The sequence below is a fragment of the Lutra lutra genome, chromosome 4 (genome assembly GCF_902655055.1).
Source record: "Lutra lutra chromosome 4, mLutLut1.2, whole genome shotgun sequence".
Lineage (NCBI taxonomy): Eukaryota > Metazoa > Chordata > Mammalia > Carnivora > Mustelidae > Lutra > Lutra lutra.
Window position 1 is genome coordinate 111,939,136 of NC_062281.1, and position 18,805 is coordinate 111,957,940.

General features: G+C 38.6%; 1 protein-coding gene across 1 annotated transcript in view; it reads left to right on the plus strand.

The window, feature by feature from the left end:
• The window catches only part of FRRS1 (ferric chelate reductase 1), a 49,449-nt gene that overhangs the window by 11,212 nt on the left and 19,432 nt on the right, over nucleotides 1-18,805 (plus strand). The window contains exons 2-8 of the mRNA XM_047724069.1: nucleotides 256-451; nucleotides 1,357-1,493; nucleotides 2,570-2,664; nucleotides 3,973-4,120; nucleotides 8,631-8,813; nucleotides 17,007-17,105; nucleotides 18,359-18,506. Of these exons, the coding sequence (XP_047580025.1) occupies nucleotides 256-451; nucleotides 1,357-1,493; nucleotides 2,570-2,664; nucleotides 3,973-4,120; nucleotides 8,631-8,813; nucleotides 17,007-17,105; nucleotides 18,359-18,506 (1,006 nt within the window). The remainder of the gene's footprint in view (nucleotides 1-255; nucleotides 452-1,356; nucleotides 1,494-2,569; nucleotides 2,665-3,972; nucleotides 4,121-8,630; nucleotides 8,814-17,006; nucleotides 17,106-18,358; nucleotides 18,507-18,805) is intronic.

Here is an 18,805-nt window from a genome sequence, read left to right on the forward strand (position 1 = left end):
AGTTTCCTAATTTTTTAGGTAAGCAAGTGGAGGCATAAACCTGATTTGGTTAAGGTCTCATAATTGGTCATTGGTAGAGCCGAGATGCAAATCTAGGTCAAACTTCATATATCATTCTTTTTATTACATATTTCTGAAAATATGGTTAGCTGTCTGTTGAAAGCAAGCAGCCATCTAGAATTACTATTCTGTGGTATGAAAGCTTTATATTTTAATTATGTATGAAAATAATGTGCTTTTAATCTTCTTTTTGAGATGGCAGTTCTTGGATTTACCCTTGGAACCTTCATACTTGTGCTGCTCATTAGTTCTGTGGCTAATTATCCCACTGGAGAAGTAGGAAGGTCATGCCATGGAATGGTTCCTGAACATGGCCACACGGCACGCCCCGATCCTGTTCACAACATTTCAGTGAGTCAAGTGACATTCAGACCAGGAGATCAGATTGAAGGTAATGTGCTGGGATGAACTATTTGCGTTTTGAGTTTCACTCTTTTCCTGTACATCAAATCTGTATTATTGAGGGATTTATACAGTTTCATTTAAATCTGTTCACCTGTTCTCTATAAGATACCACTGTCTCATACTTTCTATAATATACCACTGTCTCATACTCATTTTGCGTTTAACTACTACTGATGACTATATTACGTAAGTGGTATATCTCCTCCCCAGTCAGAGAAGGTTTTAAGTATGTTTTTATCATTAGTTAATAGATCTTTTTTAACAGTGCTATTAACTCAGAAGAAGAGGAAAATAAATTTTCTTTTGTCTGGTTTAAGGTGTATTAAACCCTTATTCTTCTTGGTACAGTGTAAACTCTTGTGTTTTTCTAATTATTCTGGTGAAATGTAGGCTGACTGTTAAAGGTGTGTCTATCGCAGTGTTTTACAAACTATTTTCTGCAATTCTAGAAATGCAAAATATTAACAAACTTTGACAAAAAGAGTGTATGGAAAAATAAGTTTGGAACCCTCTATGTGTTATATATCATGTACTTTGGAGAGTTTTATCTCACACATAGGATGTGAAAGGCTTTGCAAGTTTTCAGTAAAGAGACAAGTATTTACTTTCAGTCAGCATTTTTCAAACCAGTTTAGCCCCGTGGACCGCTCCCTGACTGTCACCTACCACTCCTCCCCCCGCCTTTAGAATGGCTATTGACATCTCATGGAGTGAATGTCCAGTGGAACACAGTTTAGAACTTCTTCGTCTGTAGGATAGTTTCTACCATTTTCTCACCTGGTGCAGTTTTGTATATGTACGCCAGATTCAAACTGTGAGTGCCTCCTCTGAACAGTTTCCTTGTGGATATGTTGCTAAGACTCTTGAACTATCTTTTCATTTGTTTCTCAGTTACCTTGTCAGGACAACCATTTAGAGGCTTTCTCTTAGAAGCACGGGCTGCTGAGGATTTGAGTGGCCCTCCTATTGGCTCCTTCACATTGATTGACAGTCAAGTGTCACAGCTTCTGACCTGTGAAGATGTACAGGTTTGTGTTATGTTTGAAATCTGTCAGTTTCCCGAGGTTCTTTTCACTACAGGGTGGTGGTTGTAAGACACACAATGACATTACCCATGTGTTGCAGACATCTAAACAGATTCACACTGATCAAGCTTTCTCTCTCATTTTCCTATCTGCAATATATTTTTACACATCAGCATCCTAGAAAAGGCATTAGCTTGAAGAGTTTTGATATTTTATGTAGTATTGACTCTTACTATATTGGTTATAAAGGGTGTTAGTATTGAAGATAGGATTCTAGAGTGGAACAGAGGTCTAATTTTTGTCATTCATTCCTTCATTTAATAAGCATTTATTATGCCAGGAACTGTCCTGTGCAAAGAGATATGGTGATGAGCAAGACTTATTCTTGTTCTTTGAAGAGCTCAGAGCATTACACATGGGGAGAACATACGAACATAGGATGCTTGATACAAAAGTAGAACATAAGGGTATAGGACAGATACACAAGGAGAACACATAAGTAGACTTAGATTAGAAATACACAGGATGGGTAGAAAGCGAGGCAGGGAAAGTCACACACAGGCTGCAGGAAATTGAGAGAGAGCTCCTTGGGAGGAGGTAGTCTCCACATCCAGCCTCAAAGAATGAGTAGGAATTTTCCAGGTGAATGAAAGTGGGAAACGAGATTGTTTAAGGGAAAGGTATCCCTAAAATACAATATATGTATGTGGAGGCAGGAATTTTTTCCGTTGATGACTTTTCTGCATTCTCTTTGTATCAATTAATGGAAGGAATATAAATTTATAGTATAAATGAAATAAGGAGCAGGCTCTATATAACGTTAGTATACCCAGTGTTCATAACTCTCTGCAGTTCTTAAATTTCCATTGACTCTAGTTTATTCACAGAGCTGGCTGCCAATCTGGTGTCCATTAGCTGACATGTATTTGTTGAGTTCCTGAGTCCCTCTTCTGAATGAAACTTTCTTTACCAGGGTGTCAGCATCACACAGTGATAGATTACTTTGCAAAATGATAGTAGTTCCAGCCATGCTCAAATATTGAGTGACTGAATGGTCGTTCTTTTCTATTTTACTTCAGGGATATGCTGTGAGTCACACAAGTTCATCCAAGAAAACAAAAATTAAAGTCTACTGGAATGCTCCAAGCAATGCTCCGAATCACGTAAAGTTTCTGTGAGTGGGAGGGCTTACAAATGTGCAACTAGTAAAATTGAAACAGTAAGGGTCTGTATCATTTTTGATACCTTTTGGACATTTACCTGTACGAGAGAGGTTTGCTGTAGTAATGACACCACCTTAAGAAGACAAGTAGTCTTACTTTTTTACTTGTTTTTTTTTTCCATCTAGCATAGGACGTAGCACCTAATAGACACTTAATAGACATTTGTTGAATGAGTGAAGTTTCATTTCAATGCCTTCACACTAAGAGGCATCAATTACTACTTGAGTCTATGTATAGTGTACAGACTATTACATTTTTTTGATTTGCTCTTGTCTTAATATGAGAATATGAAAAAAAAATTCCTGAAGTTCGGGTGACTTTTTTTGTAGTGTTACAACTTGCAGATTAGATTGTCAGAAAAGTAAGATGGTGCATACCCTCAGAATAATGAAATTCAGTAGAATTAGAAGTCCTTCCCCCTTCTATCTGCAAGGGTAAGTGGAATGTCATAAAGCAGTGTAATGATTCCTTAATGGTGTTAGAGACATATATTTTAAGGAGAATTACTCTCCTGGCATGTCTCTGTTTTTTTGTTCTACTTGGTACACAGGTCCCAGCACACAGTAACACAGCTTTGCACCTGTCTGTTGTGTGGAATGTGGAAAGGGACTGTGACTCCAGTAAGAGCTGATGGTCACTTACGTAGCATTCTCCCTGTAGCTCCCTGCTACACCTGCTCTGTGGAATAATTTGAATAGTGCCCTCTGAAATAGGTAATTACAGTAGTATGTTCTCTATGTGTCAGGGAGTTGAAATCTGTGCAGTTTAGTTCTTAGATCTGCATTCAGGACTGCTGTGAGTATGTCCAAAGAACAGACAAGGAAGAGAGGAGAAGAGAAGAAAAGAAAGCTCGAGAGCGAGCAAGAGAACAAGGGCAGTAAAAGTTCACTTAGTGATGAGGTGGAAGAGTCATAGAGTTTCGCACAAAACTAGTAGTACTATTAGGTAGTATTAGGGTGTCCCTACTTTTTTTTTTTTAAATTTTTATTTATTTGACAGAGAGAGAGATCACAAGTAGGCAGAGAGAGAGGAGGAAGCAGGCTCCCTGCTGAGCAGAGAGCCCGATGCGGGGCTTGATCCCAGGATCCTGAGATCATGACCTGAGCCAAAGGCAGAGGCTTTAACCCACTGAGCCACCCAGGCACCCCTGGGTGTCCCTACTTTATTCCTTTTTTTTCCCCTATTTTTTTTTTTTTTTTTACAATTTGATTCTGATGGGCCACAATCAGGGTTCTGTTTGATCTCATTTGTACTTTCAGAGTCACAGTTGTTGAGAAGTATAAAATCTACTGGGTGAAGATTCCTGGTCCTGTAATTTCACAACCAAATGCACTGCCTTTTACCACACCCGAAGCTACAGTAGCCCCTTTGTCGACATTACCTCCGGTCTCCCATCTAACCAAATCAGTAAGTGACATTTTTATGGTTTCAACAAATGCAGTCTGTAATAATGGTATTGTTAGGGACTGTGGTTCTAGGTTGGTGAAGCGTATAGAGAAGTAGCTGTACTGGGTTGTGGTAGCAAGTTTTTGGGACTTCTGCAGGAAATCTGCAGGAAATCTTCATGGCAACATTATGACTTGGAGGTCAGAATAAAGACTGTGTAAGACCCTGCATGTTCGAGGTGTGGATCTGATATCACTCAGAGTCTATACTGCCAAATAGCAAATGTGGAGAGGAAGATTAAAGCTTGGGCTAAATTTAGACAGAATTTGGAGGAGAATCTTGAAATAGTGATGTAACTCTTAGATCTGATTTCATGAAGGCCAGTGAGTACTGGGGGATTCTCTGTGCTGAGTTACAGAAACTCTTCACAAACCCATCAGGCAAAATTCCATTCAGGCCCCCTGGTTCAGAAGAATGATGACTGAAGAAAACATATTTGGTAAAGGATAATGCATATGGGAAACATTAGGAAAGTTTCACTGAAAGAAATTCTGATGTTAGACTTACTAATTCAGAAGTCCGTTAAATGAAAAATGTCTTACAGTAGGTGATTACAGTTGAAAAAAAAACTTGGGTCTGATTCCCAACTTGTCTACTTTATGTGTGACTTTGGACAAGCTATTTAATTCTCAAGAGCTCAGTTTCTTTACCTAAGAAATGAGAAATCATAATATCTAGCTCTTAGTATCATTATGAGAATTAAACAAAGTAATGAATGTAAGATTTCTAACGGCTTTGCACTTAATAGAAATTCTGTAAATATTAGTTCCTTTTTTCTTTTCCTTCTCTTTTTCAAAAATCTTTTTATACCTCTTTGTTCTTGTAGGGAAGACTAAGTAAAGCACTTTGTGCTCCTGTGTAATGTCTCACATTGTTTCCCTTCTACATTTTGCAGTATATGATGATTTTATTTGACTACATTATTATGAATTTTACACTTTTGACCATACAATTAGATCTTTTATTTGCACTAGTTCTGTTTATTTAGCCCTTTTTTAAAAGATTTTATTTTTAAGTAATCTCCACACCCAATGTGGGTATTGAATTTACAACCCTGAGACCAAGAGTTGCACTGCACACTCCACTGACTGAACCAGCCAGGCACCCCTTCGTTTACTTAATCTTAATGTTTAGTTTCAAAGCTGCTTTAGGGGAGTAAATGGCCATTTTGGACCTGAGCTTCCTGGTAGGAATCTACTGATAGAATTATCTTTCCATATATTCACATAAAAGGCATTTGTTCTCGGAGCCTTTATGGTATCTCTGCACCAGGTTTGTAATCCTGATTTTATTTTATTTTATTTTATTTATTTATTTTTTTAAAAGATTTTATTTATTTATTTGACAGAGAGAGATCACAAGTAGACAGAGAGGCAGGCAGAGAGAGAGAGAGGGAAGCAGGCTCCCTGCCGAGCAGAGAGCCCGATGCGGGACTCGATCCCAGGACCCTGAGATCATGACCTGAGCCGAAGGCAGCGGCTTAACCCACTGAGCCAACCAGGCGCCCCTGTAATCCTGATTTTAGATAGGTTTATTCAGAGTCATGAGATTATAGCATTTGTAGAGCTAGAAGAGACCTCAGGGTTCAGTGTCTTTTGTGTAGTTGAAGGATGCAAGAGAGACAGACAGTAAGTTCTTTAGCAAATGTGATGGATTAAAGGGAAGAGCAGTGATCAAAATCCAAGTTTGGTAGTGGCTTGCTCTTTCCACTCTGTGACTTTTCTATAAGTTCCTGTGAAATAATAAGAAATATATATATTGGTCTCTGCTGTGTTTCTTGCTAATATTTGGCCATTGACCCCAGTACCTGATACAGAGCTCCTAAATCTCTTGTAATTTGCTGAGTGATAGGGATACCTTTTGTTCTAATGAGGTAACTCTGGGTGTGCTCCTGGGTGGGGGCAGTCTCCAGAAAGACCAGCCCATGCCTTTCTACCCCACTCCTTGTTTTCCAGAGTTGGGAGGGGGGGCTTAAAATTGAGCAACAATCCATCATGCCTCCATGATGAAGCCTGTATAAAAATCCCAAAATTATGGGGTTCAAAGAGCTCCCAGGCTGCTGAACACATGGAAGTGCTGTAAGAGTGGTGCCTTAGAGAGGCTGTGGAAGCTCCATGCCCCTTCCCACATTCCTTGCTCTGTGTGCCTCTTCCATCTGACTGTTCCTGGGGTTGCATCCTGTAATAATACACTTGATGCACCTGGGTGGCTCACTTGGTTAAGCGTCAGACCCTTGATTCTGGCGCAGGTCATGATCTCAGGGTTGTGAGATCCAGCCCCACATGGGCTCCGTACTCAGCAAGCGGCGTGCTTGAGATTCTCCCTCTCCCTCAGGCCCTTTCCCTGCTTATGTGTGCTCTGTCTCTCTTTCACTCTGTTTCTAAATAAATAAATAAATAAATAATCTTAAAAAAGAAATATCACACTGGTAATCTAGTGGGAAAGCCGTGTTCCTGAGTTCTGTGAGCTATCCTAGTACATTATCAGACTCGAGGAGAGGGTCATGGGAACCTCTAGTCCTCTCCAGTGGGAACCTGGAACTTGTGATTGGCCTCTGAAGTGAGCAATCTTCTGGGACTGAGCCCCCAACTTGTAGGATTGAACACTAACTTCAGGTAGATTGTGTCAGAATGGAATTGCAATGTGGGACACGCGATTGGTGTCCACAGAGAATTGCAGAATTGGTTAACGTGGGAAAACCTGCCACACATTTGGTGGCCAGAAGTTTTGGTAGAGTAGAAGAAATGAGAAGTTTTTTGATACAGTTCCCATTAGATCTAGTTACACAGTGTTTAACCCATTGAATGGACGAAGATATTCGCAAATGACACTATAGACAAAGGGCTGATATCCAAGATCTATAAAGAACTCTTCAAATTCAACACCTAAAAAAACAGATAATCACGTCAAAAAAAGGGCAGAAGACATGAACAAACAGTGCTCCAAAGAAGACATAACAAATGGCTAACAGACACATGAAAAAATGTTCATCATCATTAGCCATCAAGGAAAATAAAATCAAAATCTCATTGACATACCACCTTATACCAGTTAGAATGGCCTAAATAAACAAGACGGTAAACAACATGTGTTGGAGAGGATGTGGAGAAAGGGGAACCCTTTTACACTATTGGTGGGAATGCAGGTTGGTGCAGCCACTTTGGAAAACAGTGTGGAGATTCCTTAAGAAATTAAAATTAGAGCTTCCTTATGACCCTGCAATTGCACTGCTGGGTATTTATCCCAAAGACACAGATGTAGTGAAAAGAAGGGCCATCTGTACCCCAATGTTCATAGCAGCAATGGCCACAGTCGTCAAACTGTGGAAAGAGCTAAACTAAGATGCCCTTCAACAGATGAATGGGTAAAGAAGATACGTTCCATATACACAGTGAAGTATTATGACTCCATTAGAAAGGATGAATATCCAACTTTTATATCAACATGGATGGGACTGAAGGAGATTTTGCTGAGTGAAATAAGTCAAGCAGAGAAAGTTAATTATCATATGCTTTCACTTATTTGTATGTAATGTCCTCCATTATAAGAAGGAAAGGAAAAGTGAATTGGGGTAAATCGGAGGGGGAGATGAACCATGAGAAACTATGGACTCTGAGAAACAAACTGAGGGTTTTGGAATGGAGGGGAGATGTGTTGGCGTGGTGATGGGTATTAAGGAGGTCATGTATCATATAGTGCACTGGGTGTGGTCCATAAACTGAATCTTGGAACACTGAAAAAATAAAAGAAAAAAAATTCTGAAATACACCCTCACAGCGCCTTCTCACAAGATGACTGCACATTTGCTCTGTCAGATTGTAGAGCTGACATTTTTTGATAATATTTCTCTTTTTTGCTATAACAAGGAGCTCTGAATTAAGTCACTGTAGGTTGTTCATGCTTCTTCTCCACTTAATTGTTACTACTATTATTTGGAGTGGTGGTATATATAGGAGTAACCATTTTTTCTAATATTATTTTAATATCCAATTTGAGCCTGAATTCTAGAAGCAGAGTCCAGGATCTAAATATAAAAACTTGCTAAGAGTTTGCCTGTTTGCTTTTTAGAAGTGCATTCTAAAAACTCAAGGATACACTTTAGGCAAGAGTCAGTGGGAATATAAATATTCTTTAAGATGTTTTTCAAAATTTGCTCAAAACTTTGCTCCAGAACTTAATTAATGTGAAATATTTTGTGTATTAAAGTCCTTTTAATACCCATCACATTATAGTCCAACTAATGTTGTGCCTTCCAGATTTTAATTAAAATTAATTAAGTTTAAAAGTTCACAACCTAACTACTGCTCTGATCATTTCTAATTTGGGTTGTGTCTTTTGTCTTCTACTTTGAATCTCTGTTATGAAAAGATACTTTTGTGAAAATTTGTGCTTCAAGTAGTGGCTCTTTTATCATGGTGAAATGAATTGCCTTGTCGGTAATTAAGACTTTTTCTCCCTGTCATTTTTCTAGTTCAGTGCTTCAGATTGTGGGAACAAGAAGTTCTGTGTTAGGAGTCCTGTGAACTGTGACCCAGAGAAGGAGCACGCCTGTTTCTTCTTGTCCTTCACACGAGATGACCAATCAGTGGTGGTTGAAATGAGTGGGCCCAGTAAAGGCTATTTATCCTTTGCGTTTTCTCATGACAGATGGATGGTTTGTATCCCTTACTTATGTAAGTGATAACAAAAGAAGGAGGCTAATCAACGGCGGTGGACTTGTTTGTTCCATGGTCAAATGATCATACTTAAAATGGGGAGGAGGAGGGGGAGGGCAAGACACACTAACTTAGAGGAGATGCTGACTTAAACACTTTTTTAGGTATATCGTGTTTGTAACAGTTGTGCAATTATATAGCTCTAAGAACAGGCCATCCTACGGAGAGTTCAGAAAATTGCTCTATAGCCAGTGGACTTGCCCCTGTATCTTTCTGTCTGTCTCTGTCTGTCTCTGTGATAAAAGCAGGAAGTGCAGTTAAGAAAGTTGCTCTGCATAAAAGTCTTACGTTATTTGTGATGCTTTTCCAACACTGGTCGTTTTCTCCAATGGCCAGCAACCACAGCGTGAGTTGCTGCCTCAGTGTCCCCATTTTGGTAGTTATCGGTACATATCCCAGAGAATGACACCTGGTGTGTCCAGGCATAAATACAGTCTTCACCGGAGGCTCCTTTGTCAGATCTAGGGAAGGCAGCATTTGTGGTTTTGTTTTTTTGTTTTTTTTTTTAAGATTTTATTCATTTATTTGACAGACAGAGATCACAAGGCAGAGAGGCAGGCAGAGAGAGAGGAGGAAGCAGGCTCCCTGCTGAGCAGAGAGCCCGATGCGGGGCTCGCTCTCAGGACGCTGGGATCTTGACCTGAGCCAAAGGCGGAGGCTTAACCCACTGAGCCACCCAGGCTCCCGAGCAGCATTTGTTTTGAGCTGATTCTCGCTCTTCCCTGGTAGTGCTGGATGGGTGGAATAGTTCTGTAGATGGCAGCCTTGTGCCACGGTGTTGGAAGAGCAGAGTGCTGCTGAGTCATCCTGATCTCCCCGAGGGAAGGCCGGAAAGTGTGGGCCAGGACACGTGTGAGTTCTGTTCAAAGCAGAGTTGGCGGGAGGTCGGGGATGACTACAAATGGAGAAAGCCTTTTACTTCCACGTTAGCAAAGTCAACAGGGTCTTTCCTGTCAGGTTTTAAACTTAACATCACTTCTTTAGGAAATTCTATTTCAAAAAAAGAAAGGAATGCTGAGATTCTGTACTAGAAGAACTAATGATTTCCCTAAAAGTGTACTCTGATCATATTGTTCCTTGTAGGCTGCTTGGAAGTTTTGCAGGAAGCCAGGGGTAAAAAATTACGCCAAGGTATTTTACTATATGTGTCTGCATATGACCTAGATGTTTTACTATATAGTCCTCGAATGCTCCCATTATTCTCTTTCATTAGGCAAAATGTATACCTTAAACTTAGGAGAGATAAGGTATGTCATATGCTTTTATTTTTTATTATTTTTTTAGATGGGGGAGGGACAATAGGATAGGGAAAGAGAGAATCTTAAGTAGCTCCATGCCCAGTGCAGAGCCGGATTTGAGGCTCTATCTTATGATCCCGAGATCATGACTGAGCTAAAATCAAGAGTCGGGTGCTTAAACGTCTGAGCCACTCACGTACCCCAGATATATCATATGCTTTTAAAAATAACATATAAGAAATTAAAACTCTTTCTTTTTTAAAGTTGTTTGTTGGGGGGGCGCCTGCGTGGCTCAGTGGGTTAAGCCTCTGCCTTCAGCTTAGGTCATGATCTCAGGGTCCTGGGATTGAGCCCTCTGTTGGGCTTTCTGCTCGGTGGGGAGCCTGCTTCCCCCTCTCTCTGCCTGCCCCTCTGCCTACTTGTGACCTCTCTCTCTGTCAAATAAAAGAAAAACAAAAAAACAAAAAAACTTGTTTGTTGGGAAGTTTTATACTTGATTGAATGATGTTACAATAGTTCCAAAACATTTTCCCCATTTCCCTGTGTAACTGTCATCAGATCTATAGCATATTCTTTTTTTTTTTTTTTAAGATTTTATTTATTTATTTGACAGACAGAGATTACAAGTAGAGAGGGGTGGGGGGGGGGAAGCAGGCTCACTGCTGAGCAGAGAGCCCAATGCGGGGCTCGATCCCATGACCATGAGATTATGACCTGAGCTGAAGGCAGAGGCTTTAACCCACTGAGCCACTCAGGCGACCCAAGCTATAGCATATTCTTTTGGGTATTTGCAGTTCTGGCCAAAATGAACCAGGTTTGGTGCCTAAGGTAGATGATGAGACTGGATTAAAAATAAAATGGAACTACACAGCAATAAGAAAAGAAGGTAGTAGTGCTTGTTGTGTGAATGGGATGGAACTGGTTATGGTGGAAATTCTGAAGATGGGCCCCCCAGGGATTGATTAACAATGGTGGTCTTGTTGGAATTAGTGTCTAGCTTCATCTCTAACACACAGTGCTCATTTAGATATGTGCTCCAGTCCCTTAATTAAAAAACAGTCACTTTAGACCCAAACTTTATGCAGTAGTATATTCATATTTTTCTTTCTCTGGTCACATAAAATCTGTCAGTGAGAGGAAAAGACACTACTGCTCCCCTGGGCGTGGTGATGAGGAGCCCATAAGTAAACCAGTTGTTTCTTTTCTAAGTTGTAGGCATAGATGGCACAAAAGCATTTGTCTTTAATTCAAGATATATTTATCTTACTTAGAAATCTTATGTTTCTAGTATAGTACTCATCAAAAAATGTTTATAAAAAAGACTTAATTATTCAGGTGCCGTTGATTTACAGAGCAATCTTACTTAATGATTAAAATCATCTGTACGCCTGTTTGCCTAAATTGAGCGAAATAAATCATCCTCAGAAAATATTTTTAAAGTGGTTATTTCTATTTTTGGTTATTTAGAAAATTTTAGGTTATTTTTATGATCTGCTGTTTCTTTTTAGTACCTGATGTAAATTTAAATACTGAAGGTATCTGATGCTATGAATATTAGCTAAATGTTACCTTTTTCAGTTTTACTTCTAAATTAGTGATAACAATTGTTTTGGTATTAGGCTTTGCCATTAAAATTGATGAAGAGTATAATTTTCCATATTTTTGCTAACAATGACTTGATAATGTCTGAATTTTAACTACATTTCAAAGCACATACATATTCCCTATCTCAGATACTTTATTAAATGATATAAAGTACATCAATAATACTATATGTTCTTGATATATTTTTTCCCAAACTATTTGAAAGTTGAGTTATAGATATATCATGACATTTTATCTTTAGAATTTTTAGCAAGTATCTCCTAAGAAAAAGGATGTGCTCCTGTAATGACCATATCTTGATCACATTGAGAAAACTTAAAAATGGTATAATAATTATATGCAATATAGTCTATATTCCAAATACCTCAGTTGTCCCCATGCAGTCCTTTATAGCTATTTAAAAAAAAAAATTTCTGACCCAACATCCAATATATAATACTATATATTAGCTTCTTTTGCCTTCCTTCTCCTGTCCAGTGTCATCTTGCGCTGTACATAATTTCTTAACGTTCAGTTCTAGAATGTTCCCAGTTCTGGCCTCTATTGTACTTCAGATTGGAATTTCCAGTGGCCAGCTGTCCTGATGAATGTTCCTGGATGACACTAACCATCATCTGTAAAACTGAACTTAATATATTCCCTCCTCATGTTTCTTGTGTCCCCCATTCGTGGTGATCAAAAATAGTAGTAAAAAAGCAGTTACCATTATTGATTCCTTGCTTCTTTTCAGATACTGTTCTGGGCAATTTATAGACTCTCATTCATTGCTGTCACCATCTTCTTTGGTGTTCAGGGAATTTGGTTGTGACTTAGATTCTTCCCTTTCATTCGCAGCTATAAAGCTGTTTTTTTAAAACAAATTCTGGAGGTGCCTGGGTGGCTCAGTGGGTTAAAGCCTCTGCCTTCGGCTCAGGTCATGATCTCAGGGTCCTGGGATCGAGCCCCACATCGGGCGCTCTGCTCAGCAGGGAGCCTGCTTCCTCCTCTCTCTCTGCCTGCCTCTCTGCCTATTTGGGATTTCTGTCTGTCAAATAAATAAATAAAATCTTTAAAAAAAAATAAAAAAAATAAAACAAATTCTGACCCAAGAGCCAGTAATTTATCACTCAATACCTTTAATTGTTACATCTCTTTGATCTGTCATCCTGCCTATTTTCTAGATATTTTTTAGTCTAATTCTGTAGAATGTCCCACAGTTTTTACAGTAGATTCAGGTTCAGATTTTTGGCACAAATACTACCTAAGGGGTTTGTTTCTATCTCAGTGCATCATATCAAGAGGTCTGTAATGTCAGATTATCCCATTATTGGGGATTCTATGTTTCATCACTTGTATCTGTCAGATATTTCCATTGAAGGCATATTTTCTCTTTTTAATTAGTAAGTCATCTGTGAGGTGATACTTTGATGGTGAATATTCTGTTCCTCAATAACATTTTACCAAATTATTTTAGCATCTATTGATGTTCCTTTCCTGAAACAGTTTTTACATTTGTGGTTGCAAAATGGTGATTTTCTAATTTATTTATTAGCTGGCATTCTTCTAAAAAGAAGAGCATTCTTGGCATCTGCCCTTCACTTTTGGTGAAACACTATGGACTGATGAATTCCTTTGGTCTGTTGTGTTACAGTTTATCATCATCATTCTTCTTTTAGATGCTCATATTGACCCGAATGTGGCTCCTTCAAGCTGTTTTTTTTTTTTTTTTAATGCCCTTTGATGTGTCTCCATTAGTTTTTTGGTATGGTTTGTTTTCTGGTGTGACAAAATGTCCATTCATCTTATGCTGTTAGGCATTTTCATTTCTCAAAGGAGGTCTGTTCCCTGTTATAGGAATAATGTTTAGAAGTCAAGATTTGGGTGCTAGTGTGTTGCTTTTAATCTTCTAGATACTTTTGATTCTGTCTTTGACATACTTCTTCATTCTCTTTATTGCATTGTCACTATCTCTGACTTGGCTTACCCTTTTATTATCATTTCCAGACCACCACAGTGGCCTCTCACTAGTTTTTAGCAATTTTATTCCATGTCATTTTTTTTTTTTTTTTTTTTTTTTTGTCCGCATGTCATCTTTTAACAGTCACTGTTGTTTTCTTCCTGAGCTTCCATGGAGATCATCTCAATCCTATCCCCAGAAACTTTGGTGAGCCTTTAGTAGTTATAGGAAAAATTTTTTTGTTTTGTTCTTTTTTTCATTAGCTTGGCTTTCAAAACTCTTCAAAGTCCATGTTGGAATTTCCAGCCTTACCATGTATATCTTTTTGGCTAACATAACTACCTGTTTCCTAAAAGTTTCACATATGTTTTTGTTTCTATGTATTTGGTCCTGGAAGTTCCTCCGTTTAGAAAACTTTTCCTTTAATCTCAGCTCTACCTTATCCACGTGTAAGTATTTTTTATTCTCTAAGGCCTACATAATTATAATCTTTTCTGATAACTTTTTTTCAATCTTTTGGCTCTACATGATTTGTGCTTCCGTGGTACTTTGTCTAAACCTGTTTTACCATAATTCACATACTATTGTAACTGTCTCTTCCATTAAAATGTAGTCTTTGGTTGTAAGAACAGTGTAGTCATCTTTATTTTTCCCACAATATCCACACAATTATTTTCTGAACAGAGTGCGTTCTAAATGCTTGGTTCAAGAGGAACAAATGGGAGAAAGAGGATCTGTCCGATTCAGAAACTTGGTGGGACTTCTTCCATGTGTGCTTCCCTGCTCCAAACTTGGGGTTTCTAGAATTGCCTGGAGCCCAAGGTTGTAAAAGCACCTTTTCATACTCTTCGCTGTAGAGTAGAGAGAACTGAGAGTAATTCTCCTTCCCCAGCATTCTCTGCGATATTTGAGAGGTCTCTCTGCAATGAGTTAGTATGGCAGTTGGCCTATCATCATTTTGCCTCAAAATCAACCATTTTGTTAAAAGCAAAATTTGTATTAAATAAAAAAAGAGTTTGTATACCTCAGAGATGATAGTCTAGAAAACACACATTGTTTGTTTAAATTAGAGATCGGTGAACTTTTTTCTATAGAGGTCCAGGTAGTAACTATTTTAGAATTTATGGGCATATGGTCTGTGTTTCAAATACTCATCTTTGTGTGGTAGCACTGAAACAGCAAAAGACAATCCATAAGTTAATAGGTGTGGCTATGTTCCAATAAAACTTCATTTGCGGACACTGAAATTTGGATTTCATGTATTTTTACTCATCGTGATATATTCTTCTATTTAATAAGTGGTTTAGATCTGTAAACGTCCTTCTTAGCCTGTGGGGTCTACCAGAACAGGCATCAGACTGAATCTGGTGTGTATGCCATAGTTTGTTGATTGCTGGTTTAGGTCACCATGATCTTTGAGTTGGCTAATTCTGATTTGAATAGAAGGTGTGTGAATAATTGGAACAGTGAATAATTGGTTTGTTCAGGTTATGAACTTGGGAATTCTCAAAAGTGGAACTTTAAAAACAATTAAAATAAGTTAGAATATCATTGGGATTAATAGCAAAATTTATTTTAAGTTGTCAGTCTTGACTTTGTTTAAGGAGTTTAGTGACTACTGCAACATATGAAAGATCTTGTTAGATAGTTTACAGAGAATGGTTTAGAATAGGTGAAAGAACCAGAACTATACACAGTAATTTAAAGTGTAGATTATTGGGGCACCTGGGTGCCTCAGTGGGTTAAAGCCTCTGCCTTCTGCTCAGGTCATGATCCCAGGACCTGGGATCGAGCCTCGCATTGGGCTCTCTGCTCAGCAGGGAGCCTGCTTCCCCTTCTCTCTCTGCCTGACTCTCTGCCTACTTGTAATCTCTGTCTGTCAAATAAATAAATCTTAAAAAAAAAAAAAAGGCAGATTATTTCTTTGTACCATCATTTAAATGTATTTTGAAGATTCAGTCTGTCCTCTGATAGTCACTTTAAGCTCTAACTTTTAGAGCTAAGGAATATTGGACACTAAAGGGTAGATAAGAATTAGACTGACAAAAAAGTGCTCCTTGAATTCAGACAAGTTGGTTTTAATATGTAATAGTAAATCTCTTGAGTGTGTACAGTATTAGCAGTATCTGATTACAGTGTCCTCATCTTAAAAGTTACTGCCCCAGGGGCGCCTGGGTGGCTCAGTGGGTTAAGCCACTGCCTTCGGCTCAGGTCATGATCCCAGGTCCTGGGTTCAAGCCCCGCATCAGGCTTTCTGCTCGACAGGGAGCCTGCTTCCTCCTCTCTCTCTGCCTGCCTCTCTGCCTACTTGTGATTTCTCTCTGTCAAATAAATAAATAAAATCTTTAAAAAAAAAAAAAAAAAGTTACTGCCCCAAACCCAATGTAGTGCAGTATATTTATAGTTACAAAAATCTGTAAACACAGATATTTATTTAGAAATAATATTCATAATAAATTCAGTGAAAAAAGGTAACAGAACTGTGTATTTTCCTATTCGGGGTGAAAAGATGGGTATAATTACCAATAGTTTGGATGAATATACATGAAAGCTTTGACAGTCCTGTTTGAGTGTATGGGCATATAAACATGTTATTTTAATCTATTTTTACATTGAAATTATGTTGCTTTTGAATTATAAAAAAATTATTTATTTGAATCATATATAATTGACACATGATGTGACATTAGTTTCAGGTGTACAATGTAGTGACTGGACAGTTTTGTTTTTTTTTTTAAAGATTTTATTCATCTATTTATTTGACAGAGAGATCACAAGTATGCAGAGAGGCAGGCAGAGAGAGAGAGGGAAGCAGGCTCCCCGCTGAGCACAGAGTCCGATGTGGGGCTCGATCGCAGGACCCTAGGATCATGACCTGAGCCGAAGGCAGAGGCTTAACCCACTGAGTGATTGGACAGTTTTAAACATCATGTTATGCGCATCACAAGTATAGCTACTATCTGTTACCATACGACACTGTTAAAATACCATTGACTGTATCCCTGTGCTCTACCTTTTATTCCCATGACTTTACTCATTCCATAGCTGGAAGCCTCCGTCTCCCACAGCCTCTCGCCCATTTGCCCATCCCTCACCCTCCTCCCCTCTGGCAACCATCAGGGTTGTTCCCTGTAGTTATGGGTCTGTTTCTGTTCTTTGTTTCTTCATTATAGCAAAATTATTTTAAATTTATAAACTGGACAGCCAGTTCTTGGAATTCATAGTATCATTTAAGACTGAATCTGCAAATGATGTTTTAAAAGCATCCAATACCATTTGATTTCATTAGGGGTGCTTTTAAAAACAAAATGTTGACATTCCTCTGAATTTTTCTCCTGTGCAAACGTTTTCAGGGTGATGATGATGCTTATTTGTGTATTCGTGAAGATCAGACTATACACATACAACCTGCCCATTTGATGGGGCGAAGTCACCCTGTGATGGACTCCAGGGTAGGTGTGAAACTTCTGGGACCCTCCACCTGTTTTGTCTGCCTTTTGGCTAGGTGGCCAACAGTGGCAGAACTGGGCTGCAAGATTGCTCAGTTAGCAGGGAGCCAGAGAAGGAGTCTGGCAGCAGGCTTCCTTTCTTATAATAATCTGGGAGAAACTTTTCTGTGCTTTATTTTATTTTAAAAATAGTATGTAAAAATAGTATGTAAAAATATAAATTGTATTATTATAGGTTTAATGTATTATTGATATCATTATATCATTTATATTTAACATCATATATTAAAGTATATATCTTATTTTTCTCTAAATTAATAAAATTATATTTAAGATATACAACATGATGTTTTGATATACATATACGTAGTGAAATGATTACTGCAGTTGTGTCCTCACAGACTTAACTTTTTTTTGTGGTGAGAGCACCTGAAATTTATTCACTTAGCAAATTTCCAGTATACAGTACACTATTACTAAATACAGTCATTGTGCTGTACATTAGATCTCTAGACTTATTCATCCTACGTAACTGCAACTTCGTCCCCTTTGACCACTATCTCCCCTTTTCTACACTTTGGAAAAGCACCAGACAAGTTTCTCTTGTAGCAAAAGATGAATTCTTGCCTATGTCACCTAAGTCCTTTTTTCACATCTTAGAAAAGATATTTCTCGTCCAGTGAGAAAAAAAAGCGTGTAGGGCAGGGACTGGTTCAGTGCATTGGTCAGTTGTCTTTTGTGCCTCTTCTTGGCATCTGTGCCACAGATATTTCTGGTAGAGAAGTGTCTCTTTCCACATGGCGGTTGGCAAGCACATGAGCTCTGACAGAGCGGTAGCCGTCGCCTAATGACTTCACACTCTCTGTAGAGCTTTCCCCAGGGCTTGGGACTTCTCCCTTGTTGCATGTTACATTTTGGTCATGAGTGTATTACTTCCTAATTGTTTCTTCAGTGTTTTGATTTTGTGTCTGTGGCCAGTCGGGGTTAGTGCATCTGCCAAAGTTTCTAACCTGGGTAGAGGACTTGTGGGGTTCCGATTCAATGTAAAAATATTTTTGCCAAGTTGGGGATAAAGACAAACTAGGAGAGAATATTTCTTGTACTCCTCAGAGAGGAAGTGGGAAAACAACAATACAGCAGACAAAACATGCACAAAGGATCTTAGGGAAAGGAAATCTAGCAGGTCAGGTCGATCATATTTTATTTTTAGCAAATCTGTGGGAAGTGCTGAGAAGACCCATTGTGTATGTTTGTAGGACACTCTTGAGGATCTGGCGTGGAGGCTGGCGGATGGTGTTATGCAGTGTTCTTTCAGAAGAAACATTACCCTTCCTGGGGCTAAGAATAGATTTGATCTGAACACAAGCTACTACATATTTCTAGCAGATGGTGCAGCTGACGATGGTATGTATATTGATGAAAACTATCTTTTCAAGTTTTTTCCTCTCTCTTCTTCCCTTTTCCACCTTTCCTGGAGAGACTGCTATAATTGCTCATTTCTTAAGATATATATTTGTGGGTAAAGAATTATCAAAACCCTTTTCCATTTTTACCTGACAGTTTGACTTTGGATGACCATCTCATTTTGTTTCCCGGGGAACTAGATAAAAGTAGTGTCAACTCTGTTGTAAGGTGACATGCTTGTGATAAAAATGACTTCTGGCTGGCAAAGTGCATTTGGACCAGGAAGAACTATAAATACC